Below are 21,142 nucleotides of genomic sequence, written 5' to 3' on the forward strand. Positions count from 1 at the left end.
TTTCCTGAGTTGAATTTGGGTGTTCTGGGCTCTGGGTCTGCTGCTCACTTGGGAACAGCCTCACTGATTCAAGCTTCCCATGAAAGTAAAGACCCATTTTAAATGGCAACATTTTGTCCGTTATTGCTATATGACCCCAAGCGTGTTCGTGCTCAGTGAAGAATTTGGGTGACTCATCCGGAAGAGCGGGGTTGGAGTGCATCATCTGGGAACCACGTTATGGGAAGAGAAGATGCCCCAGTCTGTGGCAATAGTAAGGGTGACAGGTCAAGAGTCTGAGCGCTGCCCTGGCCTCCTTGTGACACCACAGGAAGCGAGGGAGGCCCCCGGCACGCTGGGCGGACCTGTCCTCTGTGGAGCCCTCGGGATGGAGATGTGGACGAGAGTGACGGGGTGAGCTGTGGTCTGCCTTGGTGAGAGAAACTCCCACAGCGTCACTGAGGGAGCAAGGTTCTGTAAAGTACGGGGCAGTTCTCTACCCCTGGAGGCAGGCTGGAGGGAGAGGCAGGCTGCCATCCGTTCAGATGTGGTGGAGGTGATTGCTGTTATGTGACATCTGTGCCCCACAGGTGGTCACCTCCTGGTGCCTGGGCCTGGGAAAGGGGGCTGATTCCCCGCAGTCCCACCGATGGGCACAGGATTTGCGGCCCCTGGGTGCCGGGGATCTGTGAGGATGTGCTCCTCTGTCTCTTCGGTTGTCTCGTGGTGTTGGCCAAGGGCCACATTTCTCATAGCCTTGCTTATTTGGGCACGGCCCGTGGGGAACCAGGAAGCTCGACACCACCTGTGTGGCAGTGATCCTGTCTCTGACCCGAACGCCGTTCCGCTGCCTTTTGTGGTTTCAGATAAATGCCCCCTCAGTGCTTGCTGCAGGTCACTGTGGAGCCCAGGAGAGCCCCCAGGAGGAAGGGGCGCTATGCAGCTGGGGTGTGCCTGCCAGGCTGGCCTTAGGAGGGGGGACTCTATTGCTGACTGTCCCGTGGCTGTCTGAAGCTCTGGGCTTCGGTGCATTTCCTGAGCATCCTAGGAGTGCCGGGCCCTGGATGTGCTGGATCCACCGTGCCTGCTGCCTTTGTGGTGATCCAGGTCCCTTCCAGAGCAAGAGCAGGTGCTTCCAGACAGGGAGCCAGCAGGGGCCTTCTTCCCGGCTTTGCTCTGAGCGGTGCGGTGATTTTGGCAGCTCCCTGATTTTTCTTCACCCCTTTTTCCTCATTTGCAAAACAAAGAGTTGGAACCAGGTAACTTTAAGCCCTCTGGCAGACCTGAAGATGCGGTCCTGTGAGCCTTTCAACCGTGGACATGATGTTGGTCAAGCTTTTGGGATGACTCCCGGGGGACAGAGCCAGCGTGGGGCTGACCATCCGCAGAGGAGAAGCAGATGGGCCATAGGGGAAGTGGCCCAACCCTGGATGTGCGGCCTGGCAGGGGACGCTCCCCCTCCTGGTGGAGGGACTCTGTACCTGCTGAAAGGGGAAGCATCCAGGAGATCCTTCCTCGGTTCCAGATCGAACTTATTGCCAGTGTCTCCCTTTTAATTTGAGATCATTTGTTTTCATTTTCTCTGTTGGTTTTAGTAACTCAGTATCACTCCAGAATCACAAATCCTAGTGGGTAAGTTGGTGTGTAATGTCACTTTTTATACTTGAAAAGAAAAATCAAATAAAGGCCCTGTGACGGGCTTTTCAAAAGTCGAAATTTAGAATCTTACTCACTTAATGGAATCTTTGATTCTCCATCTGTTCTCCTATATGTAGAGAATTGTTTCCACACTTAGAGAAAATAGAATAGGTGCCTGGTGCCATACTTAGCAGGCAGACATTGAATGGAAATGTGTATAAATGTGTGTAAATGAGATGCTGGTTCCTCCTGACTGGAAGAGGGGATGGTCTTACATTGAGGAGCTGTGGTTTTCTGTGGCTATTGATGATCTGAGGAGACTGAACAGGAGGTGAAGGCCTCGGGGCCCCTCCATGGCCACAGGAAGATTCCTTTAAGCAATGGGCAATGTTTAAATGGCTTGGGGGAGGGCAGGGGGCGTGAAAGATGGATTGGACATGTTGGGAGCGAAGGTAGAGAGAAGCCAATTTTGCTTCATAGAAAAGGTGTTCCTAGAATTCAGATGTAAAAAAAAGCAGACTGGAGGACCAAGGATTAAGATCCCTGTTCCTGGAAGTATTCATACAAGGGCAAGAGAGATTGTCTTTAAGCCATCTAGATTAACATTGACTATATATAGTCAACTCTGCCATCATGGATGTCCTGTGGCTGGCCTGCTGCCAAAGTAGCCCCTCAGAAGTGCAGGACTGATCACTGTTGTCCAAAATAAAATACAAAGTCTTAGGTCTTGTACTTCACAGCCCCTTGGCTATCCTTCCTTCTTTCCTGCCTCTCTCCTTCCCTCCCTCCCTCCCTCCCTCCCTCCAGGCTCAGTATGACTGAAGCAACTCCCAACCTCAGTGATTAAGGCCAGGTAAGATATGAGGTAGAGAATGGCCTTGTTTACCTAGTAAAGAAAAAAAAAAATCAATCTGGAAAGACCCTCAGTGGTTCTGGCCCAAACAGAAACAATTGCCGTTTTTAGTTCATTCCAAGGCCATGGGGCCCAAATGGTTCCTAGCCCAAGGCTCTTCCTAGCCCAAGGCTCCTTGTTTGGGTTTTGGATGGCTCAGGTTGCTTGTAAAGAGCGGCCTTTTCTGTTCTGGCCAGAAATCTTGAGGGGCTTCCCTTCTCAGACTGACTCTTTTGAGTCCATCTTTGGTCTCATTTCTTGCCTTACGGCCGTTACTTCTTGGATGTCACCTCAAAGTGAGATCTGGTAAAGACCTTGCCTTAAGAAGGCCAAGGGCTACCACTGCATCTGCCCTTATCTTGGGTCCTTCTGACCTATGTCTTGCTGCTGGACCTAGGTGACCAATTATTGTCATTCTTTTTCTTCTGTTTGTTTTCCTTTCCCCCCATCTCCCCTGCAATTGCTGTTTTAAAATTTTAAACAAATACAACATAAGAAAAGGGGGAAAAAAACATTGCCATGTACACAGCAGAACATAAGATTTAAAATAAAAAGCAATAAACTTCTACTTCAAGAAAGCCTATAAATAAATACTACATGTTATGTTCAAATCTGTCCATCTTTACTTCCTTTTGTTTTCTCTTGTTCTCCATTGTACACTTTTTACTTCATTGTTTTTTCCCCTTCGTTTTTGCCCCCTAGGTTGCTATTAATTGTGGTTGTATTTTACATACATACATACACACACACACACACACATATACATAAGTATCTGTATTCATACACACATATATGTAGACTATACTGTCCTTATCATAGCAATATTCCAACCTTATACTGCCCACTTATTTTAAATAATCTCAAACAGTATGGATCAGAATGGTTGGCATATAGATTTTCCCTGTTTTTCTCTTTTGATTAAATCCATTTTTAAATTTAACTTTATCTGAAATCATTATTACCCCTGATTTTTTACATAATGAAATCTTCTTCTGATCTTTATTTGATGCTTGTATGTATTTCTTATTTTCTGTCCCGCCTGCCTCTTCTGCTTTACTTTTATCTATCACCTTGTCCTCTTATTACTTAATTTGCTTCTTCCCCATCCAAGGACCTTCTTTCTTTTTATCCTCTTATATTCTCCGCCCATCCATTCCTTTTGCCCTCTTGTTTCTATCTGAATTTAGGAGACTTTTCTAGCCTTCCCATTATCTATATATTTCCTCTTTATTCCATTCCTGTTAATCTACACATCATTCTACTCCCCGCCCCCTATCTTATTCCCTTGCCTTCTTATTCCTTTATAAAGAAGACTTTTATTGTATGTGAGTAGGACTCCCCCTAAAAATCTTTCCCTTATGCTTTCCCCCATCCCAATCCCCTTCCACTCATTTCTTTCTGAATTAAAAAACTTTTATACATACACGTTCACTTACATAGATATCCCTCTGTAACCTGTTTAGAGTAGGATTCCAAAAACGACCAGGCCTCCTTCCCCATATAATTTCTCTGTGTCAGTTCTTCCTCTCACTTCTCATTTGTAGAAGAAAATTACTCTTTTTACCATTTTTTCCACGGTTTTGCTTTTTAGAATCACATCACACCCCAGCTCTACTCCAATCTTTCTTTCAAACTACCCAATTACTAATGACATTCTTAGGCATATGGCTTGCATTTTCATATATAAAACATAAACAATTTGTCTTTATTGAATCCTTTGTAGTCTTTGATGTTTACCTTATTTTTTTTTAGATTTCATATGCCAAATTTTTTATTAACTCTAGGTCTTTTTTGCAACAAAATCTTGAAAGTCTGGCAATTCATTGAATGTTGTTTTGGTTTTTTTCCCCTTTCAGGATTATGCTTGATTTTGCTGGGTATGATATTTTCAGCTGCAATCCCAGTTTGTTTGTTTTTTTTTTTTTCTTTGTTATAAAGCATTCTAAGACCTGGGGTCATTACCAGACCCCTGCTGCTACTAGATCTTGGGGGATTCCAATTTGGCTCTATCATATTTGAATTGGGTTTTTCTTGTTGCCTGTAATATTTTCTCCTTGATGTAAGTCTCAGAACTTAACTATGACATTCCTGTAAGTTCTGCTCCCAGGATCTCCTGCAGATGGTGATTGGTGGATTTTTTTTCCAATTTCTGCTTTTCCCTCCAACATTTCTAGACAATTTCTTTGTATTATTGTATCAAGATTCTTTTTTTGAATGTCCTTTCCATATAGTTTTATTATGTTTTCTCTTCACTCATTAACTGAGGCTCCTTCAGTCTTCCTACACTGTCCGGGAGGTGAGAGTCTTCTCTGGGGCAGAGGCTACCTTTCACCCCAGCCAGCCCAAGGATTTTCCACTTGCTGTGTCAGGGAGTTGGGTTGGAGGTGTTTACACTTGACAGGAGCCAAACCTCTGTCTCCCTTTGTCCCAGGAGGACCACTGTTCTGCCCCAACTCTTGTTTATTTTTACTATTTCTCCTGAGGTCCACTTTTGTCTAGTTTATGGGAGAAATCTGGATAGCTTGGAATTTTTTGACATAGTCTGCCATCTTCTCAGAATCTTCTCCCCAACTCCAGCCCCTCTGGAGGAGAGGGACAAAGCTGATGACTTTGCCCAGCCCTGCCTTCCTTAAATCCAATTCACTTGCAAGACATTGCCTCCCGATATTACTGGGCCTTTTCAGAGTGGAAGGATTAACAATTTTCTTGTTAGACTCTCCACTTCTTTCAGCAGAATGCAAGTTCCCCAGGGAGGGTGGGCAGGGACCGATTGGGTTTGTTTTAGAATTTTCCAGTGGCCTGTGTTTAGGGGATGCTTAATAGTTGTTGGATTGACTGTAGTAATGGAGTTTCCTGCTTTAGTTAGGGATTGGACTAGATGATCGCTAGTTCTTTTAAATGTGGTGCTATCTTTATAAAGTGCTTAATACATTAATATACTAATACTCAAACCAAGGCCTGCTGGCCAGATGCAGCAGCTGAGGATGTTTATCCCCCTCACCCAGGACTATGAAGTTTATTTAAAGGCCCCACAAAACAAAGTTTTTGTTTTTACTGTAGTCCTGCCCTCCAACAGTCTGAGGGACAGTGAATTGGCCCCCTATTTAAAAAATTTGAAGACTCCTGCTCTAAATGCTCATCCCTGCCCCCATATCAGTGCCGGGCTATGCTGATTGTTGGACAGCGTCCGTCGGGTGCTGTGCTGAGAGAGAGCACTCAAGGCTCTCAGTGGCTGAATGAATGAACGAGAAAGGAGCCCGCAATGCAGTGGGCAGGGGATTCTCATATTCTACGACTTAGGGCTGTAACCGAGGGGGTGGCCACAGATTGGAGGGGACTGTTCCTGCCTTTTTGCGTGCTCAAATCAAACTGCAATTGCCAGAGGGATGGCGTGCGCCATTATTGACAAAGCACCTGGCTTTCTTTCCTCATTTGGTAAAAATGTGATTTTGGTTTCATGGCTTTTATTAAAAGGAGGTTAATTTTTAAGGGGAAGGGGAAGGCTTGCTGTCATTGCTTCCCACCTACAACCTTTTACTTCTTTTGTGATCATCCTTCTCCCTGCCACATTTTCCTGCGTTTCTCCAGGTGTGCATTTTTCTCCTGTTTTAGCTACTTTTGCTGTAAGTGGAAATCGACTGGTTGTGGCTCCCTTGGGATTCCCGCTACCTGAGGGGTCATCAGTAATGTGTGATAGATGGCTCTTGGGTGGCACTGACTGTAAAGTTAGCAATACGGATCGATACACAAGGCCTGGGGTCACGAGGAAAATTTTTTCTTTAAAATACACTGTGAGGTTTCAAGGTAGAAGTTTAATTTTTACAAGAAAACTGGGGGGATTTTTTTCTATTGCTTTTCCATAGTCTGTCATTTTTAATGCATCTGGGTACAAATCTCTGGGTTTTGATTTTCAAAGCAAAGCTGAGAGAATTTCAGGTGATTCAATTGTTCCTTTAATATAAATTGCTTCTAGACAGGAGGAGTTGCCTGCAGTGTCCCCCCAGGTGGGGAAGAGCTAGAATCTTGGAGGTCAAGGGTGACATCAGGAGTCTCTGTGGCCTTGGCCCATCCAGTGAACCTCCAGAACCCGAGGTTTACAATTGTGGGAAGCCTTTCTTTTTGGACTTTTTTGGGGCTCGTCATTGTCCCCTTGCCAGCGTTCACATCCCACTGACGAAATCCACTCTCAGCTTGTCCACAGGCCATTACTTCCTGAATTACGGCTTGCATATTTGCTTACTCCAACATCACTGTTGCTCAGATTCATTACTTAGCAAGGTGGCTTCTCTGAGGAGGAGGAAACTGGGGCCTGTCGTCATTTGTTTTCTGCATTTTTTTTCCACTGGGAGACATTATTCAGTTCCAAGAACTGGTTGATGATGTGGATGACTGGAACTTTGGGAGAAAGGAGGAAGGGAACGTTGACAAGACAAAGGCAGAGCAGCGATTTTGAGGGGTAGAGGAGATCTCAGGGTCCCCTCCAAGAAATGGGCATTCCCCCCTACAGCACTCCACCAGTTAGCCAGCCTGAGCCTGAAGGTCTCCCTAGATGGGGACCCTCCTCCTGAGGTAGCCCATTCCACTCTTGGGCAGCTCTGGTTCCCATGAGGGCCGTTCTCCCTATGTTATTCCTGATAGAAGAACCCCTAATTTGTTACTGCTTGTGCCATCTTTAGGCAAGGATAACATGCTTAATCTCAACTTGTGAGGCTGCCTTTCAAATCATTGAATCCTTTTGTGCTCCTCGCGTTTCTTCTCCTCCAGGCTAAACATCTCCGCTTTGATCGGAGTGATTCTTGTAGGGCATGGTCCCTGATGCCCTTTGGATTCTCGGTTCTCTCTTGGGTATGGTCCCTTTGTTGAGAATCCTTCTAAAACGTGGCACCCAGAGAGGAACAAACACTACAGCTGCCGTTCCAGAGATCTGAGAATGGTTGGCCTTCAGCTCCCTCATTCGTGATGTCGTCTCTGTTACTGTGAAAGCGGATTTGCTTTCAGGGCTGCCGTGTCACAACTTTGACTCCCCAGCCCCCCTTGCATGAGGTTCCTCAGAGTTTTTCACGCCATCTGGTGACATTCGTGCTTCCTCAGCACATTCGTGGTGTTACTCTTGCTCTGTTGACATTAGAAAGACACATCAAGCATCTCAGTGGTCTCTTTTCAGAGAAAACACTGTAATGGCCAGTTATGGGCTGTCCTGACCCAGCTCATCGAAGCCCCCAGGGAGGCTCTGATTGGCCTCCGTGCTGAGGAGAGCTTGAGGGTATAGCTCCGCGGCACTGTCCCCAGCTCGTTACTCCTGGGCGGGAGCTTCTGCCACCTGCCCTCGTCTAACGCCGTCATCACGAAGCAGGGACTGGCCATGGAGCATCTCGTCCCAGAGTTCACTTGGTGGCTCAGGCAGTTTCCTCCAGCCTGAGGAGGGAGTGGAGGGGAAAGCCTTTGGCCACACAGAGGACGCTCTGATGTGTTCAGGTTTTAGATGAGGCCTGAGAAGCATAGAGCTCACCAGGCCCGTTCCCTGCCAGAGCGCAAACTTCCTGGGTGTGGAGACTGGCCCCAGAACTGGCCGGGGGTCGTAGCTCACAATGTGGGTGGAACCAGCGCTGCTCACTCGCTCACTCCTTGGATGATGGTGTTGGTCAGGCCCCAGAACGTGGCCGCCTGATCTGGATGAGTTCTGCAGCCGTTTGGAAGTTGGGCGCGTGGTTATGCAAGGGAACAAGGACTGCCTCTGTAGTGGGTGGCGGGGAGCCCTGGCCAGTGTCCAGGGGCAGAGGAGGCCCCGTTCTGCCCCCACGCCCCTGTGAGGTGCTTTGGAGAGGCCATGGACCAGAGGGGCCGTGGTCTCTGCCATCGGTGGGCAGCCCCAGAGTTTGGTATCACGTGCCATCAGGGTTTGCCCCTGATGATCACACCCCGTGTCTTGAGGGAGGAGCAATAGTGTCCTTCTACAACTGCCTCTTTTAGGGGCTCTGACTTCAGGAAGCTTCATTTCCCTCAGCTGCCCGTTGGCTCCCTCCCCCACTTTCCGGCTCCCAAGGAAGATGGGAGCATGGCCAGCCGTGGCAGTCGGGCCAAGCTTCCTGGAGGAGGGGGCCTGGGCAAGGGCTCCTAACAGAGGCACAGCCATTGCGGGTGCCGCCCACCCACCTTGGTGGCCATTGTCTATGGGGCTTGGGAAGGGAGGAAAGAAGGCAGGAGGGAGCTGTTCAAGCATGGGCTCCTAGCACCCACCTGCACAGACCCTCCTGCCCCTTGGAGCCTGTCCCAGCAAGATCAGGAGAACTCCCTTCTGGGAGCTGTCTGTGTGCAAGCTTTCGCCCCCTCCTTCCCCCCCTTGGGGAGTGTCCCTCTCACCCCCACCCTGAGCTCTGCTTTTCTGGGATTCCATCCTGGGGGACGTTGCGCCCTCCTCCCCAGGGGTTTGTTGAAGAAAGCCTCCAGCTCCAAGGCCGCCATAACTCTGGTCCTTCAGCCTCTGCAGAAGCTCTTGGCACCTTCTCCCCACGGCCTTTCACAAGCCCATCAAGGTGCCCGGGGCCTGGGGATGCAGAGGGCTGGGTTCGGGGACCCGGGGGGCCTCCCCCTTGGCTTTCTGCAGTTTGAGAAATATCCCGGGCTTTCATGAGTGGGTCAGTGACTGTGTCTGTGGGTGCTCTGAGCTCAGGGCACGGAAGCAACAGATAACTCCAGCTGGAGACCCGAGCCCCGGGCCGGAGCCCTGGCTGGCTTCCTGCACGTCACTCACTGCAGCCTTGGGGTTCATGTCTGCTTAGTGGGGAGGGGAAGCAGGTGACCCTTCCTGGTTACATCCTGATGATTTCTGGTTCTTTTTCTAGGATAACTACACCTTTGCCCAGCCCGGCATCCAGATGAAAGTGCGCCTGTTGGAGGAGCTCGTGAGCCGGATCGACGGTAAGTGCGCCTGCCCACCCGCCACCTGCCTGCTCTAGTGTGGCTTCCCTTGCTGTGCCCGTCTCAGCCCCTCGCCCGCCTGAAGGTATAATGTCGGGGTGCCCGCTCTGGCACCGAATGTCCCACTGCCTCCGTGGGGCCGTGCTGGGGCCACTGATGCGAATGTGGGGCCGTCGCTGCACCCGAGGCCGAGGGAGCTCAGTGGGTGGGGGGCCTGTGGTACCGGGCTCGGGGAGTTGTCACTCACAGGACCGGCGGATGCATGGGCTGCCCTCCGACCCTCGTGGGTGCCTTGGTGCCCCATCTCGCCATCGAGGATGTCAGAGTAATTTCTCTGTGGAATCCAATTAATTACCGAGCCTGGAAATAACGGCTCTCACATCGGAGATAAATTGCAGCGTGTGGCGGGTGATTTCGGTGACACTTTGCAGGTTTAAGGCGGGAGTTCTGAAATGCTCTGCACTTTATTCCTTAAAATCTCTCCCCCCATGAAGTGCTGACTGTCACAGTGCAAAGCAGAGTTTAATTAAATGAAACGGGAGAGATAATGCTCGCCCACTCTGAGCAGATTCTTCGGTACTTTGTGGAATTAATGAACAGGGTCTTAGCAAAGTGTCATAGAGCAGAACTAAGCTCTCCTGGCCATTCTGGCCAATCAGCAGCAAGACTTGGGGGGCAGGAATAATGCGGTTTCTTACGTGGCTTCCTGTGCTCTCGAGGAATGATTTGATTGTTCGCACAGGGGGGTGGCCATCGGACTCCATCTGTTGGGGAGACACTGGCCCCGGGCCTTTTCTGGGTGGGGGAGGAAGGGAAGGTTTGTGCCCCCTCCATGCACATGCGGGGACATTTTTACACAGCCCCACGGATGTGTGCAGGCAGGCCTGCGCACCTGGGGTAGCAGGAGAGAAGCAGGGAGCGCGGTTCCCAAGTCCTCCTGATCATGGCCGGCTCTCCTGAAGTGCTTTGGTCCCTCTCTCCCAACACTTAGGCGAGGAGCCAACCAGGGTCCGGGGGATGGGAATTGGGGGCTCCAGGGCAGTTGGGGACTTGCCGAGGCCCCTGCAGGAGGCAGCTGGCCAGTCAAGGCATTTCCCGAGAACTGGCCCTGGGCCAAGTGTGGGCGTTAGGTGAACATGGCATCCCAGCAGGTTCTCAGAGTCTGAGGCTAGCCCCACTCCCATGCTGGGGGACTCTGGGAAGCCTCGCCCTCGAGTCTCCTTCCTGAAGAGTCTAGCCTGGCTTTCTCCAGCCGACCTGAGCAGGGGAATGGCCCAGCTGGCCAGAATCCCCTTGGCGTGCTCCCCCCCTTTTCGCTCATCTAGCCCTCCTTCCCCTTCTATCTCCTCCCCTCTGCCCTGGGAGTGGGTTGGGAATCGGTTCTGAGCAGCTGCCTCCTTGTCCTCCCGTCCCCGTGGGGGCGGCTCCAGCAGGGGCCCAGCTTGGGGGGAGCACTGGTCCAGACTTATGGCCCTGGCAGGTCACTTCTGTTGCAGGCTCACATGGGCTGCCTCTGCCCTGATGTCCAAGCACTGTGGCAGCTCCGGGGCGAGCCCAGGCTGGGGATGCCCAGGCCTCTGTCGTGCTCAGACTCTCCCTTCTCCCCATCTCACTTGTGGCTGACTCGTCCTGTAGCCCGGGGTCCTCTCCACCGTAGTCCGGCTGAAGGGCACCTGGCCTGGGGGTTCTGGCACAGAGGGCCTGAGGGCCTGAGCTCAGAGTCACGGAGCAGCTCTGTGACTGGTCGTCCCCTGGGCTGTCAGCCTCCATTTCCTCATTTGTAAAAGGGGCCTCTTCCCCTGGGACCCCTCCCTGCCCCTGCCACTTGTGAGAATAACACGGGGTGAGGTTTGTAGATCACTCTGCAGACTTCAGGCTCTCCCCCTCAACTCCTGTCTGCCCTGGGTGCTTGTGCTTCCCAAAGGCTTGTGCTGGTGACATGTCCCCAGCTTGGGGTCCCCCCTGAATGCTGGGTTGGAGGGAGATGCTCTGTGCCCCAGGAAGGCCCAGAGCACTGTGGGAAGTTTTGCTCCCTGTGTCCCTGTGCTGCGAGGCTCTGGGCCAGCCCTCCGGCTCCTCTCAGAGTAGAGACGTCCTGAGCAGGTGCAATCGCTGCCGTCTGTTGGGAGGGGCATCGGGCGGGAGGCACAGGTGTCAGGGGGCAAGCCAGCCCTCCTTCAGCCGGTTGCCCACTGTCACCTCGAGCATCCTTTCCTTCTCGGAAATAGGCTGCTTCAGCCCAGGCACCCTCCCACTCTAATGTTCTGATTCTCTGGTTTCCATGACTGTGGCTGCTCTAGAACACCATGTTTATGTAACCTAGGACCCCAAGGGCCTGGGCTCCCATAGACCCCAAGGGAGGCATCGTGGTGCTCTGCCTCATTGCCTCTGTCTCTCCTGAAATGCCAACCACTTGATTTGTGTCCAGGATTCCTTGCAAGTGGATACCAGGCAGCCCAGCTCCTGCCCAAGCACCAGAGGTACCACCTGGACACCAGGGACATGGGGCCCTTATTTCGCCCCCCAGGAAATGCAGAAGGCCCAAGGATTCAGAAGGAGTTAAGAGTACATGCAGAAGACATGGAGATTGCAAATAACTCATGGGTTAATCTGCGGGGAAGCCACCTTGGATTTGCTTTGACTTGCTAATGAGCCCCTTTTAACCTACGGAGTTGCCCCAAGATCCATTTTGCCACAGTGCCACACGGGCCTTTCCCGGGTGGGGAGGGAACTTCCCTTGGTACCGTCATTCAGTCCCCTTCTCGTCAGCTTGACCCCCTGTAGGATGCTGCTCAGGGAGTCTGCCAGCCGGCCTTGTCCCAGGAGCTGCAGCTGGGCACGGCCCTCTCTGTGTGGGAGCCCTGACCCTGTTATGTCTTTTCAAAAAAGTCACTTATTTTTATCATTCATTTTATTGTTAAAAATTTGCATTACAAATCTCCCCCATACCCCTGTCTCTCTGTCTCTCTCTGTTGCTTTCTCATTTCCCCCAACTCATTGAGAAGGCAAATTACCTATGTGAAATCATGCAAGAATATGTTGCAAAAAAGGCAAGAAAATCAATGAGATGATCAAAGCCTCTTCAGTGGGCCCTCTGAGTTGTCTTTTAGGATTGTCATGTGATCACTGAACACTTTGGAGGGGGGGGTCCCATGATGCAACTCTTCCCCAGCCCCCAGCATGACCCAGGACACTCCTTTCTGTGGCTGGGCAGCAGCTTCTGGATCCTGTACCAAGGGTCCTCCTGTTTCTTCTGCACAGGAGTTTGGGAACCTTGCTCCCCCCAAAGCCACCCTCCCAATCTGGCACGACAGGGTCAGGCTTGCATCTCCTCCTGGGAACGCTTGGTTCTCTTGTGATGTGCTCAGGGTCCCTGTACCCAACTCGTGCTTCACATCTGCACAATTTACTGGTGCTTAGGAGAGGTTAGAAGTCACTGTCCTTGATGGGACCCTTCCCCACTTTGCAGTCCTGTGTGGGCGGGACTTTCCATCCCGGTTCTTCCCCCTCTGTGGTCCCCGCCATACCTGCTGGTTTCCATCTTCCCCTGTGGTGTTTCTTTTCCCAAAACACAGCCATGTGATAAAAGAGTTCAGATCTTTTATTGTGTCCTTCAGTATAGCCCTGTTAGCTCAGAGGCCTGTCTCTCTGCTTGGTTTTAAGAGCTCCGCCTGAATGTCTCCAAATCCAAAGGTTTGTCCTTCCGACTCTAGCCAGCACCAAGGTAGAAGATAAGATGCATCTATCTTGCCTTGAAGATGGGGCTTATAGGCCTTTCTTCCAGAGTGCTCCTCTCCGACCCCTGGGAATGCTCCCAAGTAACTCTTCTTGAGTGGCTCACTGGAGCTGTATTTATGCTACTTCTCTGAGAGTGGGATTGTGGGATATCTCCCAGCATGCTCTCTGGCCCTAAGGGAGGTGTGAATTCAGAGATAGCTCTTTCTAAACCCTGAGCTCTCCCAAACGTGTCAACTCCATTGAGTACTTGGATACTTATGAGCTCTCTAAAGGTGTGAACACAAGCATTGTTTCTATCAGTTGTACTTAGTACCTTGTTTCAAGTTCTGGCCCAAAATATCTCTTTCAAGATCAAATCAATCACACTGAACCAGGACAAATTAGGTAATTATTGTCTCTATCAACTCCAGTGGCTTAACACATTGTAGGGATTCCAACATTCCCCCGTCCCGGGCCCCTTCCCCACCCGGAGAAAGCCTGGCCCTTCCGCCCCAGCTCGGGCCTCCCCTGTTTCCGCCCTTGGTGGCTGCCCTGCCCTGCCCGGTGCCTGCGCTCTGTCTCCTCCCCGTCTGACCCATCGTTCCCCAAATGCGGGCTCCGAGAAGGGACGGGACAGTGCCCCGGTTCTCGTGGTTGTCCACAGAACGGAGCCGCGCAGCGGAGGCGAGGGAAGCTTTCCCTGCCAAGGGCAGGGACCCTCTGCTCAGGCGCGGAAGAGGTCGGAGCCTGTGCACAAGCCAACCGAACCTCCCGGGAGAAGAGGAGCTCGCCGGCCGGGCCGCTCCGAGGCAGGAAGCTCCTGCCCCCGTTACGGGCTTCCCTGCCACAAGGTGCCGCGCCTCCTCTGAAGCGCCCCCTTCTCTGGTTTCTGCGGGCTTCCTATTCCCCGGCTGGCGCGCCCCTGTTCTCAGCCAGGGAGGAGCGAGCCGGCGCCTTTGGGCCCTCCCCCTTTCTTTTCCCTGTTTGCGGCTCGGGCCGCCTGGCGGCTCTGCGGGGCCAAAGGGCAGCCGCGGCGGACCCACTTTGGGGGAGAGCTGCAGGTTGCTTTCCAGCCTGGCTCCGCCCCCGGCCCCCTCCCTGCGCCTCTGCGCTCTTGTCCCCCGCGATGGTGGGTGGGAGCCCCGGAGCTGCCTGTTTGCATCTTCCTGACTCCCTGTGATGGAGAGTTTTCCCGTAATTGTTGCGCGCTTGGGAGTTTTCCTTTGAAAACAGCCCCTTTGTATCCTTTGATCCTCCACCTACTGGGGAATCGCTCTAGTTCTTACAAGTACGAATCCGCTCTCTGGGTACCTTGAGCATCAGACTTTTATCAGGAAGTTGCCGCAGAGACTTCCCCTCTTGTTTCCGACCCAACTTTAGCTGCTTTTGCTTTGTTTGCGCGGAACCTCTCACGTTCTACGTAATCAGAATTGTCCGTTTTATCGTGTGTGTTGATCACGTGTCCCGTGCTTCACCCAGGGCTGTTTTTTCTTGTTCCTCTACCTTGTTGATGCCCTTTTACGTCTCCGTCCCGCCTCTGTCTGAGTCTTTTCTTGGTACATGTAGGAGAGGTTCCTCTTCCAGGAAAATAGAGTTTTATTAGTTATCAGTGTTACTTGAGCCTTGCTCTGTGTGACTAGGAAATGGCCTAGTTCAGAGCTAGCATAGCGGTCAGGCTGGCCTCAGAGAGAGATGCTCCAGGGGCTGCTGCAGATGCTCAGGGCTCTTCTCCCCGGCCTCCCCGGGCCTTGCTCGAGCTTCCTCGGCTTGGATTACCTGCACCTGCCGGCGCGGGTCTCGGACTGCCCGGCTGCCTGCCCTGGCCCGGTCAGGGCCTTGGCGAACTCTGTAAAAGCCGCCTCGCGGACCCTCCTTTCTGTGGCCCTCTCCTTCGCCAGGTGACCTGTCAGATGCCAGGCTGGGGCTTTGCTCCGTGGCCATGTTTGCCTTCCCAGCCGTTGGTTGGTCCGCGCCCGTCTTTGGTCCTTTGGGTTTTTGGGGAGGACGGTTTCTTTGTGCCCCGTCTTTCCTTTGATTGCCCTTTCTATGTATTGACCGATGGGGAAATTTTCTTGATTCTGCCTCTGGATCCCTTGACTGTTGGTGTTGCGGTAGTTCTGACCTTTCGGCCCCCCGGTGGGGGTTTGGGTCACGAGACTGGGTTGTGAGTGGCTTTGTCCACGTGGGTTTGTTTGGGGCCATGGCAGCTCGGGAAGGCTCATGAAGGGTGAGGAGGGGTTGGAGCAGGGGGGCTGCGAGGAAGAAGAGGAGGACCCCTCCTTCCTGACCGGGAGGGGTCTGCCTCTGGGGAAGACCTTGCCCCTGCTTCCCGATATTTAGTCTTGTAATATTAGGATTCAGAAGTTGTCATGTTAGAACAATGTTCCTGCAATTCTAACAGATTGGAGCATTATTGTATAAAACATTAGAATTTAATGTTATTAGGGTGCTAAAAAATAAACAGCCCATTTTTAATAAAGTCATTTTAATCAGCCATCTTCACATCACACAGTTACATCATTAGTAAAATAAAAGGAGGATGAGAGCTTGGCCAACAGACATGGGTTTGCCCTGAGTGGGCAGTCAAGCAGCCCTTCCCCCACTTCCAGAGGTCCCTCTTTCCTTTCACATATCAGGGTAGACACATGACTGTGTTCTCCCTAAGCTTCCTCTGTCTGTCTTTCTCTGATGAGTGAAAATGTTTATTTTGAGGAAATAGAAAGAGGAGGCTTGTGAACACCCCCAGGCTTGAAAGAAGGGGATTAGATTTGTAATTAGAGTGACTTAATCTCTCAGTCCTCACCTTTCTCACCTTTGAAATGGGGGCAGTGGTATTCCAGGCCTTGTTGCCATCCCACAACATGGGTAAAATGTTTGCATGGAGAAGATGGACTCTGCTTTTTAGTGAAAAGCTTTGTATTGTCCTTAGAGCAATCTGTCCTGCTCTCTTCTTCCTCTCTCCTCTCTTCTCTCTTCTCCCTTCCCATCTCTTCCTCCCCCTCTCCTATTTCCTCCTTTTTTCCTTTTCCTCCTTCCTCTTCCTTCTTCTCTTCTTCCTTCTCCTTCCTCCTCCTGCTCTTTTTTTCCTTCTCCTCTTCTTCCTTCTTATCTTCTTCCCCCTCCTCTTCCTGCTCATTTTTCTTCCTCCTCCTCCTCGTTTTTTCTCCTCCTCTTCCTCCTTCTTATCCTTGTCCCCTTCCTCTTCCTGCTCTCTTTTCCTCATCCTCTTCCTCCTTCTTATCCTTGTCCCCTTCCTTTTCCTGCTCCCTTTTCCTCTTCCTCCTCCCTTTCTTCCTCCGGCTTCTTTTTTCTCTTTATCTTCCTCCCCTTTCTCCCTTTTTTTCCTCCTCCCCTTCCTCCTCCTCTTCCTCCTTTTTATCCTCCACCCCTTCTTCTTGCCCTCCCCCTTCTCTTCCTCCTCCTCCTCCTCTTATTCTTGTCCTACCCCTTTTTTCCTCCCCTATTCCCCTTCCTCTTCTTCCCTCTCCCTCTCCTCCTCCTCCTCCAAAACTCTGGGCACAGCTCCTTGTCCATTTGCATCACCTGTTCTAGATCTCTGCACTGTTGGGTATCCTCCTTTAGGAGAATGGTGGCGAGCTGTGAGAGGGAGCAGATAGGAGAGAGCTCCAGAGAGACTGGGGACACACATGGCATCAGGATAAAAAGATCCCAGGATGGGGGGGAGAGTCAAGAATAAGGGAAGACAGCTGAAAGGAGGGCTGAATGTCATCCTTGGGGGACATGCAGGAAAGTCCCCTTTGCTGGCCTTCAGGAGCGCATGGGGCTGTCTGTGCTTGCTGTTCGTTGGATGGAACTCTGGAATTGATGATCTCACAGATGCAATTGAATATCTGAATAAAATTGGGAAAATAACATCTACAGCTCACAGCGTTCTTATAAAGGTTCAATGACATATTAAGGACTTTGGAAACCTTCAAATGCCACGTAAACACCCGCAATTTATTATTTGATTATGATTTAATTCTATCATTTTATTATTTTTTATTATTATCATGATTCCTTACTGCCAAATGAGGAAATACACACTAATACAATGTTGGTGGAACTGGAAATTGATCTACCTATAATCTGTAAATTTGAAATTTTGCAAAAAATCCCCCAAAGAGATCAGGGTCAGGAAAAAGAAAAGGTTCCCAAGTATTCATAAGAATATCTTTGATGGTACCAAAGAGCTTGAGATAACTACAAGACATCCAGTTTATTCAGGGGAGAGAGCAGGGCCCAGATACAGATACATTTTTCATCTGTACAGAGCTGATGATTCACCTCTTGGAAAGTGTGGAAGCTAAGGGGAAGATGGCAGAGCCTTGAAGGACACCCACAGTTGAGTGTTTGTGTATTGAAGATGCTATCAAAGGTGTGATCTGACAGGCCGCAAACCGGGAGAGAGCCCAGCATCCCTAAAACCTAGAGAAGAGGAAAAGGGGGCTTTGTAATTTGGAGCCTGCAGAAGTGGAGAATTATGGGCCCTGAGAAAAGGCCAAGCTTAGTTTGGGGGACACTGGTTTCAGCCACATCATGGGGAAACCTCCAGCAGAAGACTTCTAGAGGAGCCTCTGGTCCTGGCTGTCCCTTCTGGGTCCTACTGGGGGAGACATTCTGTGTTTTTGGGGAGCCATAAAGAAGAGGGTTCTCGGTAAACCAATCTCTTCTGAGCCAGTGTGCAGAGTAGAAGACTTCTAGAGGAGCCTCTGGTCCTGGCTGTCCCTTCTGGGTCCTACTGGGGGAGACATTCTGTGTTTTTGGGGAGCCATAAAGAAGAGGGTTCTCGGTAAACCAATCTCTTCTGAGCCAGTGTGCAGAGTAGATAAGGAATGGTCAAAAATCTCTCTAATGAAGCTGGTCATTGCCTTCCATGCATTTATATCGGTGACATTTCCATAAAAGTTCGTCTTCCCAGGACTTTGCTGAGGTCCATAATATTTGGATTAGCAATATCCCTGATTGAGATTTTGGATTCTCTATCTATGAATATGCAGGGTGTTAACCTCCAGCTAATGCTAATGAGGACCTCTTGCATAATGGAATACAAACATTTGAAACCTTCAGGGCTAATGATTTAGACAGTTTTTTCTTAATTATAATGTTCCTGCTATCCTTGATACAGAGATTGATGATCAGGGTTTATTGCCAAATTGTGGCTAGTTAATTGAATTGTCAGTAATAACTTGTAGATAAAGCTATTCTCCTTGACCTTAAGAAGAGGAGTGTTGCCTTTGAATGCAGCCGTTGTGGTGGAGTTCTCAAGTTGGCCTGAAACTTTTCTCCTAGATGATGATTCTGTGCTTGCGGCAGACTTGCTGTGCTTCTGTTGGGACCTGGGCTGCCATGGGGAGTAGCTGTGCAGTAGAGACCTTGGGGGGATCCCATCGATTCCCCAGATTATTAGTGTGACAAATGAAAAGGCTGAGGAACATAATTTCTGGATAATTCATAATCAATTTATTAGTTATGGCTAGGAAATAATTAATAGATTGAGGTCAGTGGCTTTTTCTCATAAACCAAAAGCACCTCCCAGACAACATGAATGCTTAAAAAGCCTTTGGAAAAGGGGTGTTCCTGAGGTTGGAAATCCACTCTGATTGGTTTACAGCCAACGAGGAGGTGGCTATAGTAGTGAGGTAGGCCAAAAAAGCCTTCTGCTGCAGCTGCTGAGAATGTCACCCCATCTTGAGACTTACCTGCTTCCAGCAATCTGGGCCAGAAAATCTACCTCTATTCAGACCACTCTGCCTGGTTTTCTCTCTCATAAGCTGGGTCACTCTAAAGATTTTTAAAAAATTTATTTTTGATACACATTGCTTTACAGTCATGTTGGGAGAGAAAAATCAGAGCAAAAGGGAAAAACTACAGGAGAGATAAAAAAACAGAAAATAGAAGTGAACATAGCATGTGTTGATTTCTAGTCAGTTTCTGTAGTTCTTTTTCTGGATGCAGATGGCGTTTTCTGTCTAAAATCTATTGGGATAGCTTTGGATCACTGTACCACTGGGAAGAACCAAGTCTCTCATAGTTGATCAAACCATCCCACATTGTTGCTGTAACTGTGCACAATATATTTCTGGTTCTGCTTCTTTCACTCGGCATCAGTTCATGTAAATCTTCCCAGGCCTTTTTAAAATCAGCCTGTTCATCATTTTTTATAGAACAATAATATTCCATTACTTTCATGTACCACAACTTGTTCAGCCAGTTCCCAATGGATGGGCATCTTCTCACAATCCAGTTCTTTACAACCACAAAAAGGGCTGCTACAAAACATTTTTGCGCATATGGATCCTTTTCCCTACTTGAAGATTTCCTTGGGATAGAGATGCAGGAATGGGCCTTTGGGCATAGGTCCCTCTAAACCTTAATGGAAGTTTCTGAAGATGGGCTTACTTCCTAAGGACAAGTTCTCTCCTAAACTGGGGTATGTTTCTAAGGGCCTTCTAGTTGGGTGGAGTAGGCATTTAATACTACTTGTGATTGTGATTGATTTTTTTCCCCCAAATATCCTTGTGTGCACCATATTTTAGGGCCGTTCTTCAGGATTGGGTGAAATCAGTCCCAGAGGTTTGTATATTTATACAGAGCTAGAAATTTCCCTGAAAGTCCATCCACATGGTGGTCTTTCTGTCAGGTATTTGGGTGCGTATGTGAGAACATCCCCTCCAGCCCATTGTCCGTGATTTTTGTGGCACATTTTTTCTTGAGCTCACTAAGCCTCTACTAAATCAAGGTTGTCTCTTAATCAGAGTTTGGTTAAACAGGTGTTTTATGGTAGTCACTGAAAAGAAGCCAGAGTGGAGGGCAGATGGGCCTGTGAAGGATTTGGGGTACTCGAGTTGGGGAGGAAAGTGGACAATCACTTTAACGGGTAATTAGCAGGAGAGCATGGTTTGTGGTGCTCCAAAAGTCCACGTGATTCAGTAGTTTTAAGAGGTAACCTTTATTAACTGTCTCTCCCCGCTCCCCTCACCATTTTCTCCTCCTCCTCCTTTCTCCCTCTCTCCTCTCCATCTTTCTCTCTCTCTGGCCCTGTAACATCTCCTAGATTTTTCTATTGATCTTCTCCCCATCCATCAAATCCCCTTAGATGACATCTAGACCACAAATTACTCCCTCATTCCCAGAACCTGAATTGATCACTCTCTTCAGTGAAGCTGCTTTGTCCCTCTCCTATATCCTTATCACATTAAGATCTGCTGCATCCCAATCAATCATCCAAGAGTCATTTATGAAGCACCTACTATGTGCCAGGCATTTTAATGAGGGCTGAGGCTATGAAGACAGGAAATAAAATGAAAGGCTCGCTAGACAAGGGCTCCCTGAGCTGGTGGGCTTCCGGGGTGGGCCCCTGAGAGGCCAAGAGCTCGCCACTGCCAGGAGAGGGATTCGTTTGGGTAAAACCTATAGTTTTCATGAAGCGTGAGGGGTAGGCTAGTAGATCCAGGACCCTGTGTATCCAGCCATGGGTGAAAAGATGAGACAGAAATGGGGAATTGGGGAATGGTTTGACATGAGTAGATTCACAGGTAAAAGCAGGTAGGGGCAGAAGGCGCTTTCTTGACCAAATAAGGCAAACAGGTAACTGCAAAAGGGAAAATAGGTAATTTTGAAATTGAAAAGCTTTTGCAGAAATAGAATGAAGGCAGGTTAAATAAGAAGGGAAATGGTCAACTGGGATACAGATCTGATATCCCAACACATCGGATAACAGAAATATCTAAGACCAAAAGCCATTCCCAAATAGATGGTCAGTGCAAATGTCCCCCAAAGACCCTGTGCTTGATTGGTTATTTTGTATAATGCTGTCCCTGTTATGGGCTGTTGAGGAGGATCACCACCTCTGGGGGAAGGGCCCAGGCCCGTTCCCCACCTTGGGGGCCTGGCTGACTCACCTCTCTCTTGGCTGTGCCTTCAAGCAGCTGTAGCATGTTGGGAGCCTGGCCATCGCCAGCCCAGGATCATCCTGGTCATCTCCAAATGCAGGAC

General features: G+C 49.8%; 1 protein-coding gene across 1 annotated transcript in view; it reads left to right on the top strand.

Moving 5' to 3' along the window:
* The window catches only part of TBC1D22A (TBC1 domain family member 22A), a 268,659-nt gene that overhangs the window by 151,300 nt on the left and 96,217 nt on the right, over nucleotides 1-21,142 (top strand). Inside the window, exon 10 of the mRNA XM_031941147.1 lies at nucleotides 9,352-9,427. Coding sequence (XP_031797007.1) covers nucleotides 9,352-9,427 — 76 coding nt within the window. The remainder of the gene's footprint in view (nucleotides 1-9,351; nucleotides 9,428-21,142) is intronic.

This window comes from Sarcophilus harrisii, chromosome 5, assembly GCF_902635505.1.
Source record: "Sarcophilus harrisii chromosome 5, mSarHar1.11, whole genome shotgun sequence".
Taxonomy (NCBI): domain Eukaryota; kingdom Metazoa; phylum Chordata; class Mammalia; order Dasyuromorphia; family Dasyuridae; genus Sarcophilus; species Sarcophilus harrisii.